The following is an 11660-nucleotide window of genomic DNA, read 5'->3' on the forward strand; positions in this document are numbered from 1 at the left end:
TGTTATTTATTTTCTCATTTTTCATCTTATGGCATGTTTTGAAGGCCGAGAGACAAGACAAAGACGCTCCTGGTTGGCCCACTTGTGCGAAGGTCCAGAAATTAAATTCAACGGTTGGGCCGCGATTCACAAGGGTGTTTCCGTCAATGCACAGAAATTCAAATGTAGTAAAAGAAAGAGAAAAGGGTCGTAGCCCGCTTTTGCATTGCAGAACAGAATCAGTGAGAAAAGCAGCAAAATGGAGAAGATCTGCGTCGCCGTTCGCCTCCGTCCTCTGGTGTCCGAAGACTCCTCCTCCGCCGCTGGAACCTTCTGGAAGGTCGAAGATAACCGCATATCTCTTCACAAGATCCACGGCACTCCTCTCTCTGCCTCTTCTCACGCTTTCGGTACGTCACTGTCATCGTCAATTTCTTTCACCTCTCCGTTTTGTTTTCAAATTTACTCTCCAATTTTCCATTCCTCACTCTTTCAGATCACATATTCGACGAAAGAAGCACCAATGCTAACGTTTACGAGCTCCTCGCCAAGGACATCATCCACGCCGCGCTCGATGGCTTCAACGGTATCCAAATTCGATTCTCGTTCTTTTCTCGCATTTACTGCTCATTGTTATTTTTATTATTTTAGTTATGATATTCGTCTTGGTCTTAGCTTAGCTCAACTGGTAACCAAGTAAACAATGCTGGATTAAGATTTAAAGCAAATTGCACCCATCATTCCAAGGATTCGTGAAATTACACAAACTTCTCCGACATTTTTAAAAGATTAAGGGTGATTATTACAGTAGTTAGAAATTTAGGTAGAATTTTTGTAGTTTTTGGAAATCTCAAGAATGGTTAAGGTAATGGATTGTAAGATTTATGGTATGCTGTGGTTGCGTAGTGTTAGGAATCCTAGATAAGACTAAGACTAAATTATAATATATAAATGAGGGTCATACTCATGTGACAAGCTGGATTTATGAGGTTGAAATAGAGATAAATCTACTTATTAAGATGATCCGAGAGTTATTTAGAGTCTATTCTAGTCAAGTTTATTGGCACTATTGTGTCACCACTATAAAGATTGTGTTTACTAAAGTTTATAATGTACCAGTAGAGAACTAAAGTTAAAATAGGGATAACTACAGCAACTATGTTAAGTTGAAATGAAGTGATTTTATGTTTAGACATTTTTCTTTAAGAACAAGTCTCATTATCAAGTTTTCTTTCCAATTCTTTCAACCAATGATCAATTTTTCAATGGACTAAACGTCTGATCATTTACTTAACCTAAAATAAGGATAACTACAGCAACTAAGTGAATAGCTTAACGTAAAGTTAATTTTGAAATGAATTGATTTTATGTTTAGATATTTTATTCTAAAACCAAGTGTCATTATCTAGTTTTCTTTTCAATTGTTTCAAATAATAATCAAAATTTCAACGGACTAAACGTCTAAACATTTACTTAAAATTACTAGTATTTCAATGTGCTTTTGGAAGATGCTACGAAAATCCAAACACTAGTGTTGTAATTAATTTTTTGTAATTTCTAAATGTGAATGTTGATTTGTTGAGATCATGTCGCATGCTATGCTCAGGAACTGCATTTGCGTACGGGCAGACCAGTAGTGGCAAGACTTTCACCATGAATGGTTCTGAAACTGACGCGGGAGTGATTCCTCGGGCAGTTGGAGACATATTTGGGACAATTGAGACGGTAGGTTTAGTACTTAGTACGAGATTGTTTCAGTGTGTTAAGTTTGTGGTTATTTATGTAAAGTTGATGTTTGGTTCATCCAATTCGGTGCCTCAGATGTCTGATCGAGAGTTTCTGATACGAGTTTCGTATATGGAGATCTACAACGAAGAAATTAATGACCTTCTTGTTGTTGAAAATCAGAAATTGCAAATTCACGAGAGTTTGGAGGTTGCGTAGTTGCTATATGCATTCTTTTCAAAATTTGATGTGCGTTCACACTATAGAAAATGTATGGTATAAATGGGCTGACTTTTGTATTTTAATTTTTGCCAGCGTGGAGTATTTGTTTCAGGGCTGAAAGAGGAAATTGTAAATAATGCTGAACAAGTGCTGGATCTCATTAAAGCAGGGGAAGGTTTGTATTTATACTGATACATTCTTATAATTTTCTCTGAAGTTTGAACGTATATGCATGCTTAAGTTGATGATTGTTCTTTGATATTTTTACAGTTAACAGACATTTTGGTGAGACAAATATGAATGTAAGGAGTAGCAGATCGCATACAATATTTAGAATGGTATCCCTCAAACTTTTTATTTGCGATACTTATGTTTCTCAGAAAACCTTTCCTCATAAGATTACTCCTACCTAAATGATTTGTTGAAATGAAATATGCAGGTGATTGAAAGCAAAGGGAAGGATTCCAATGATTGTTCAATTAATGATGTTGTTCGAGTTTCAGTCTTGGTTTGTATTCTTTTCTCACACTTTCCTTGTATATAAGAAATTCTTACTAGTGATTCGCATGCTTATTGTGGAGTTTGTGGAATTAGAATTTAGTAGATCTAGCTGGTTCTGAAAGGATTGCCAAGACTGGAGCTGATGGAGTACGTTTAAAAGAAGGAAAATACATTAACAAGAGCTTGATGGTTTTGGGAAATGTTATCAACAAACTAAGTGAGGGTTCGAAACAAAGGTATATAGTTATTTGCCCTGCCTCCTGTGCAATATTTTAATTTTGGGAGCTTTTTAGAAGATAATAATGCTCCGCCCCTTTTTGTTTTATGGCAGGGGGCATATCCCTTATCGTGATAGTAAATTAACTCGTATACTCCAACCTGCTCTTGGTGGTAATGCCAAAACGTCAATTATTTGCACTATAGCACCAGAAGAGGTAGAGGCTGTGATTTCGATTATACGTTGCTCTTTTCATCTTCTTGAGATCGACAATATTTTAATACCAATATTCGTTAATCCATTCAGATTCACATTGAAGAATCAAGGGGAACTCTTCAGTTTGCCAGTAGAGCCAAACGCATCACAAATTGCGTTCAAGTGAATGAGGTCTGTGTATTTTTATGTACTTGAAGTTTACTATCTTATAACTTTTACCCTGTTAAATTTTATTTTATCTCCTTAAAGTTTCATGTTGCTTGTTGAATATGAAGTCGGTGTAGGCTGTGTACGTGAATATGTAGTCCTCGGTACCATTAATTGTGAAATGTTAACGTTTTACAATCGTAAGTTTCCACCGTGCTCATCTTACTGGGCATGCGTTTTATACATACTGGTAAGACTTGCCCGACAGGGTATTAGCAGACTAGAGTGAATTGGGTCAAGCCTGAACTTTTCTCTACATTTTACTTGTTTTCCTCAGGGAATAGTTAACATAGGTACTTCAATAATAAATCTTCAATTCCTTCGAAGATAGCTATATGCGCATAGCGTGTGCTTTCATGTGCATCTGTACTTGTTTCTAGCCTATATTTGGCGACTGTGTCTTGACAACAGAAATTTTACAGATATTGACGGATGCTGCCTTGTTAAAACGGCAACAATTAGAGATAGAGGAACTGCGTAAGAAGCTTCAGGTAATCTTCTCCTGATGATAATCTGTACATTCAAAATAAGAAAATGTTACATAATAAAAGTTTCTTTTCAGGGATCCCATGCTGAGGTGCTCGAGCAACAGATTCTTAATCTCAGGAACGATTTGCTGAAGGTAGGTCTGAACTCTCAAATTCCTACGCACTATGCATAGTTAGAGTTCATTCTAAAGCATTACCATGAACTCTGTTCTATCTTTTTGTATTAATTAATTAACTATCTGCTTATATCTCACTGTACAGTATGAAATGGAGCGTGGGAAACTTGAAATGGAACTGCAAGAGGAGAGGAAATCACGTAATCAATGGATTAGGGAACGGATGAATTTTGATAATTCTACTACGAAATCTTTCTCAGACTGTGGGACGAACGACAGTCAGGTGAACCTCGTTTATCTGAATGATCATTATATCTGTATGTTAAACTGAATTGCATAATCACTTTTTTTCGCATTGGAACAATTCACAGTTTTCCTTTCTGTACCGCGTTATAGTTAGCATGATTTTCATTCTCACTTTTCCTGATATTTTAACCATTTTATTCATTAGGGACCGGGATTTTTGAGGCACGGATTTATGGAAGAGTACAGTGATATTGGTAGTATATCTCAAGGAGATATTTTCAAATCTCCGAAGGCAGATCCCAGTGCTTTTGTAGTCAGACGATCAAAGTATTCAACGTTGCCAGATCAAAGCCCCCTTCCAGATGCTTTCTCTAACGTGGCTGATGAAGATATGTGGTTGAAAATGAACAACGGTTATGTTGCAGACCTTGATTCCCTTCAAACTACTCCTCCCACCAACAGAAAAGTTCAGTCATTCCCAACAATTGATACAACTCCTGTGAGTACATATGTATTGTTTTATGTGCTCTTGCATTTCTATTGTTTCGCATCCATCCACATCTTCCCCCAAAGGGAAAAAAATAAAGAAAATGGTAGCGCTATTCTGTTTGCACTGGTTGTCCTCCATAACTGAAGATACAAGAGAAGTCTGTGTCTAGACATACATGGTGGAGATTATATTTTTACTTTGTTTGGTTGATGGATTTTGCAAAATTTCCGTTGTTGTATTCTTGTTGATTTCACCATTTTGGCCAAACGGTATTCAACAATTATAGACTCGCTTGATCATGATCATGTGTTAAAAGGTTTTACCAAAACTGGAATTTGTGCAAACCATTTTTGTAGTTCAAATGTTCAGTAAGTTTACGGCCGTGGCTTGCGCGTGGCTTTTAATTAATGCATATTATGATTATGATATCAGTATATTTTTTTTATTAAGTAGTATATGATGCATTTCTTTTGGCAGTTGTTACTTAGTTTCGTTTGACCTGTGTTTGTCAGGGTTGTACTAGTGAAATTGAGAAGTATGAACAAGAGATTCAAGATTTGAGGAGACAACTAGAACTAGCTAAAGAAAGGATAAATGAACTCGAGGTCAGTATCTGATAGATATCCTATCTCAATCACATTTGTGAAACTTTAATTTTGACTATAGAATTGTGATCAATCTAGAAGATCACTAAAAATATTGTGCAACTTGATTTATGAATAAAAGGGGAGAATTCTTCCAGTATGGTGTTACAAATTACAATTATGATAATTGTACATATTGAACATCCATAAAATATCCATTTTTGAACTACTGATAAGAGATATAAAACATGGTTTCTTTAGAGTCGACCATCCATAAAATACTAATATATTGAGCTTCCTTTTTTAATAAGATTTAAAGAGATACCATTGTATTCGTCTCATGTCATTGTTCGGCATAATGTTATGTATTATTAGCATTTGCTGTTTGAGCTTCTTTTTGTAAATCGGTATTATGGTTGGCTCTATGTTAATTACGTGTGTGAATCCAGAAGCATTCAAAGGAAGTGCCATCAAGCAAGCACTTAATGAGCGAAGCACCAAAACATCAACAAGAAACACAGCTAATTCATGAATTGCCTCTGGGGTTATCTGAATCTGTAGGAAATTTCAAAGATGGCTTTGAGGAGGTTTTGTTGGCAATGCAGGTTGAATGAGTGCACTATATCAGTCTTTTTGAACTTTTTTTGCGTGATCATTTCAAGAAACACTAAAGTATTTTTCTCTTGTGTCCTAAACAGAGATGTGCATCGGGTGGCACACTATCGACTGAGAAGATACTTTCAACCGTGAGTGAAATTGGAGCTGATCTATTTGCAACTTTGGAAGGTCATTTTGCAGTGAATATGGGTAGTCAAAGGTCTTCCACTGGAAACTGTACTGTAATCAATGGACAACAAAAAATGTTTCGCGAGAGGATTGACAATATAATTACATCACTGGAGTTATGGAAAAGCTCAATAACAGAAGGACAGGAGAAGAAACAGTGTGAACACAAGGTAGTTGTCTGCTCACAAATATCAAGATATCAATCATCAATCATGGTTTTATTCTTTGTCTTATTTTTAGGGCATCTCCTGTCTTCTTTGAGAATTCCATTGCCATTAGTACAATAGTAACTGAAACCTTGACTGGCACATGTCCAGTAGCTGAAATTGAGGAAATGATTAAGAAATTATAGATATATAATAGCTTTACACGGGATTGTCCTGTTTTTAAAACGATAAAAATCATCTATGATTAATTTATTCTACTTGTGGAATATGTGTATGATATAAGAATTGTTAGAAATAAAATGTTGTTTAACCAGTTCCCCTCATGGTCTCCTTGTTGCAAATAGTACATATACATACCCTTCGAATTTATAATTGTATGTTATTTTCTTTATTATACTAGTCATCAAATGATGGCAATATATTAGAGAAATTACTATTGACAAAAATTAGAAATATTACAAGATTCCATTTTCTTTGTTAGAAGCAAGTCTGTATAAGAGTTGATTTGATTCATATTGTGCTAGCTTGTCCATATGAATAGTTAGGATTACCAAAGTCAACTTGTTGAATGTGGTTAGAGCTTAGGAATTTCTATTGGGTAGGAATAAAAAGTCAGGTAAATCACTTTTGTATTGATTTCTCTTTAGCTTTTTATAGAATCAAATGCCATTGAAGAGAATTGTTGAGAGATATTAAAACTCAGGCTGAAGGAAGCCCAGTCTGCAAGATATTTTTCCTTAGTTTATGCACAAATCTGTGTACTCAGATTTCTATAGACTACCATAGGTGAACATATAGAACTGCATTCTAGCATAAAATGAGACAAAGCATGGTAGGTTGTTCTTGATTATCCTAAATTAAATTTTTGTGACAAAGGGCTCTGATTTGGGAGGTGAAACTGCTTACTCAAAGGAGGATTTATGTGAAAGATATGAAAGCATGGAAAGGGAGTTACAGCTTTTGAAGGTCGAAAGAGAGTCTTTGCTGCAAAAGTTCTCTGAATCATCTGAGAAACTATCAGTGGTTTCCAGCCAAAAAGAAAATGTTTTGAAAGATTTAAATACTGAAGTGCTGAGAAGGAAAAATCTAGAAGGGGAAGTTAAGCAGTTTGCTGCAGCTTTTGCTAGTCGTCAGGAATCACTCATTTCCTTTCATAGTGATCTTAAGACCAAAATTGAGAAATGGAGAACCCAGACTCCAATTTCAGTGCCCAAATCTTTTGGGTGAGTAGTAGATATGTTGTGAATATTTGAGTCTTGAGCAGTTCATGTATTTTTATTCAAGGATTTTTAAGTTTGTATTTATTTCAGTACTTTGCTAGTACTGATATCATAACCTATAAAAAAAAAGTATTTTCATTTTCTCTTGCAAGTGATGCTAATAGCAGACTTGCGTTGTGCCCTTGTTTTTCTTTTAAAAATTAAATTATAGCTACACAGATGCTCAATACAATAACTTATGTTCAATTATATATGTTGTCATTCTTAAGTTGTTTTTTATACTATTTATAAGTAATATTTAAATTGTTTATATATATATATATATATATATTTTAGAATGAAAAAACAAGTTACACTTTTTTTTTATTCTCCAACAAAAAATGTTTAACATTCTATTTGATAAAAAATATTAAAATGAATAAATCGTATCATATTGATATAATTTTAATTTAAATACATTAAAGTTAGGTTATTTTAACACGATTTATTTATAATAAATTTGTACATTGATAGAACTTATTTAAATATATTTTTAAAATTTTATCTATTTTAATAATTAAAAGATAAAATTATCAAATTGGTAAAAACTTCTCACTTGTTTGTATGAATTGAGTCAAAATTTGTTGAGTTGATTTGGCTGAAGGCAAAGAAATTAACATATTTAGTTTCCATATGTTTATGAATAAAGTGGAGTCAGAAAAATGATATTAAAATAAGTAGCTTGCGAGTAAGAAAGAAAGTGAGAAAGAAGGTTTAGATGATAGTAAATTGAATTAGATTTTGATTTGCAGTGGTTGTATCCATCTGAAAAGTTGGTACCATTTATTATTATTGCATCACCTTTCATCAAACTTCTACTCCTAACCATGCCAATTGCACTCTACACAACATCTACGTATATATTTTTCTGTAGGTTCAGACTCTTTTTTTTATTATTATTATTATCTATTTGTTATTTGAAAAATGTTTGATGAATACTCATAATCTACTTCTCATCTAAATCTACCTTTATATAGAAAAAAATAATATAAATTTATAAAATATATTATGTGATAAGAAAAGATGTGTCTTTCAAAAAATGGTACATATGATTCATTTTCCTTATGATTGTCTTAAAAATCATAAAGACAATTTTTTGTCAGATCCGATGAAATTATAACATGCACCAATTTTTTTTTATATGAAATGATAAAAAGGCCTCTAAATAAAAGGAGATGTCAAAATACATTTTGATTTTTTTTATAAACACTTTTTTGGATTTAGATTTTTAAAACACTTTTTTGTTCTAAAATCTCTTTTCTAGAATATGTTTGTAGAATTTCTTTTCAAAACATATTTTTTTGCATGTTTTTCTGAAATATGATTTTAATTTTTCAATTCTATTTCAATTTTTTTTCAAAACACAAAAATCTAATCCCAAGATAAATTTGTTTAACTTCAAATTTTTAATTCCAGAAGAAAAAGTGTTTTTTTTTTTTGGAAATTTTAAAGTACATTGGATGAAGGTCATAAGATAGAGGAAGAATTTTCCAATCATAAATAAACTTCAACCACCATTTTATATTTGACATCACACAATTTTTTATTTTATGTGTCTATGCAATTAATTTCTAAATAGGTGTTATGTTTTGCATACTATTTTTGTCCTACAACAACCCTAGTGTTTTTTGGAATCCTATGAGGAAGTCCTTAAGCAGTGATGAATGTTTGAATTGAATGCTGTACCCTCTTTTTGTAGGGTTTCATTGTTTACGCCAAACATCATTGCACCTTCACAATGCCCTAATTGGAAACTTAGTTAGTTGGTTGATTTTCTATTTATTTATTTCAGATATTATTATAATTTTTAAAAACAAATAAAAATACTAAAGATTTTTCAAAATTTACAATGTATCAAAATTTCCTCATTTTTATTTTATGTTTTTTAAATAGTTAATATTTTTATTTATTTTCTTTTAATTTAAATAACATTTTTTTTTCTAATCTTTCACTTTCAGTCCTTAATCCATCCTAACAAAGGCATAAATACAACCACCAATTTTATTTTGCTAAACTTAAGAATGAACAACCAACCAACCAATCATTTTTGCAAGAAGAAAAAGAGAAAAAAAAGTGGTTTACATAGATGCATGGTGTGGACCATGTTACGTGTTGAAAACAAAATTTCAGACAACATTAATAATGTACAAATTGACCAAAACCTCAACCAACACATGTTTCGAGATCAAGTCATGGAAATTATTTGAAAACGCATTAAATAAACTATAATCAACAAGTATAAGAAATTCGTTGCATTAATAAATGTGTTTATTATGATATTTTTTTCATTTGTAAATAATCACGGAGAAAATGAATAAAGATAATGGTTTCAATTTTAACAATTCAACGAAAAAAATTGAAATCATTAAGTGAAGGAAGAAGGTGAATAACCAAAAAAGTTACAAAAACACAAAATAAAACCGTAGAACATCTTTAATTAAAAATAATTTGAATTGTGAATTTAGATAATAAAAACAACACGACAAGGGAAGCTCAACTCACAAAGGGTCATAAAAGTATAACCCATGATAAGATGTTTTTGTTCACTAAAATAATTTTGTAATTATTTATTTTTAATTTATTGAAATGGTAGAATTTATGAGTTATTTTCTCTAATTTTAGGTGCAAATAATAATTTGTAAAATAAAATTTAATTAGTTTATTTCAAAGTAATTTAGGAGCTAGCTAGTAGTACGGTTAAGAGGAGGAAGTGCATTTAAAGCTTTAAGGATACAAAAAGAGGGTAAGGAAAACATAATCAAGCACCACCCCACTTGAGAGTTTTGGTAATTTGTGTTTCATTAGGGATTTCAATTTCAATTTCAAAATTTTCCCTTAGATTTTCGGCCAACACCTTAATAGTTTTTTTTTTATTTAATTGTATTACCTTTAATATTTGAGATAATTAGTCCAATAAATAGTCATGCTTAACCTCTCTAAAGACATTCTTGAAGTATATGAAATTGAGAATAATTTTGAGTAATTGAATGTGTGAAGAGTTTTTTAGAGTCTTGTTAGGAGTAAACTGATGATTCAACACTTGAAGTTTATTTTGAAGAAGAATATGATCTTCTATAAGTGTGGTGCACCATTCTTCATAATTATTAAGTCACTTAATTAAAAGTTAGATGGACTAGAACTCATAATATTGCTGGGAAGTTTGTTGGATATCACTCACAAAAGAAGAAAAATAAAAACTTGTATGAGAGTGCCATGAGTTTGAAGTATATGGTATTTATCATCAAGAAACTAGAAAGAATTTAAATATGAATATCCATTGTGTTATATGAGGATCAACCTTGATACAAAGATTTTTTTTATAGAAGACAAATAAAAAAAGCAAATTACCAAGAAATTTTAAAAAAAAAATATGTTTCACCTAATTGAAAAAGAGGAAGGAGAAAGGAAGAATAAAAACTTGGCCAAACTTCTTCCTTTATACAAAATTAAATGAATTAGAGGAGTAATATAAGGAAGGATAAGGAAAATGGATAATATTTTGAACTCTAGAAATTAACAAAGCAAGTTGAAGTAATTAAAGATTTTATTATTCAAAGTAGTGTTATTCAAAGTAGTTTATATTAAAAAATAATCATTTAATTGGTTGCTATTTATGTTGTGCATATATAGTTAAATCTTATCTCTCATTCTTGTAATCGCGTTCTCTAGTAACCATAGTATATTCAAAGCCAAATTATACAAAGTATCAAAGCAAACAACCTAAAATACATTAATGAGTCAGAATGATAATTGATGGAAGATGAAGAATAATACCTTGAAACCAATTGAAAGGTTGCTGGAGACCTCACATAAAAATAAAAACATTTTATAATATATATATATATATATATATAAATGTAAATCTCACTTTATGAACTAACTCTAAAAGGTTAAGTTATGTTTAAAGTTCATTTCTCAATAAAAGTAAAAACAATATGAAATTATAAACTCTAGTAGACAAACTAATAAAAAAATGATAAATTGAAGACAAGAAGAAGAACATGATCCACTATTCTTTGTCTACTGCACCTAAATATCATAATTATCAATTTGATAAAAGTTTCAAATACAGGAAACTGTGTTACTTCAAATTGATAAGCATATTTTGGTGTTATATGTGAAAAGAAATAACTTTTAACACCTTAAATCTATTTGTAGAAAGAAAAATCTCCAAATATGTACTTGGTGCCGAGTGAAATCTTATATAATTTGAGAAACTATCTAACAAATGGAATGTAAATGTTATTTTAATATGGTTTGAAAAAATATATATAATTATTTGTTCAATAACAATAATAAGCTAAAAAGGATATCAAGTGGACTTTTAAATCCCTTCAATCTTATTAACAACTATATTATTTGACATGTAATTAGTTAGTTAATACAATGAGAAATATAGTGAATTCATACATAATCTTGCACTGATTGTTGAAAATATGCGACTAATATATGTCATA

The 11660-nt window shown here is 31.4% G+C and overlaps 1 protein-coding gene across 2 annotated transcripts; it reads left to right on the forward strand.

Annotated features, from left to right (window-relative positions):
* The first annotated feature begins 185 nt into the window (after positions 1-185).
* On the forward strand, positions 186-7315 carry LOC137816573 (kinesin-like protein KIN-7N). 2 transcript variants are annotated; one of them, XM_068619768.1, is made up of 18 exons: positions 186-389; positions 476-565; positions 1586-1704; positions 1801-1914; positions 2020-2101; positions 2197-2264; positions 2366-2434; positions 2521-2663; positions 2759-2861; positions 2951-3031; positions 3490-3558; positions 3630-3689; positions 3817-3954; positions 4123-4416; positions 4920-5012; positions 5444-5596; positions 5690-5947; positions 6821-7315. In XM_068619768.1, the coding sequence occupies exons 1-18, from the start codon at positions 239-241 to the stop codon at positions 7169-7171; spliced, it is 2436 nt and encodes an 811-aa protein (XP_068475869.1). In that variant the 5' UTR covers positions 186-238; the 3' UTR covers positions 7172-7315. The 2 variants fall into 2 exon arrangements, with proteins under 2 accessions (XP_068475869.1, XP_068475868.1); XM_068619767.1 differs by having other exon boundaries at positions 187-389; positions 5441-5596.
* Positions 7316-11660: the final 4345 nt, after the last annotated feature.

The sequence above is a fragment of the Phaseolus vulgaris genome, chromosome 1, assembly GCF_000499845.2.
Source record: "Phaseolus vulgaris cultivar G19833 chromosome 1, P. vulgaris v2.0, whole genome shotgun sequence".
NCBI lineage: Eukaryota > Viridiplantae > Streptophyta > Magnoliopsida > Fabales > Fabaceae > Phaseolus > Phaseolus vulgaris.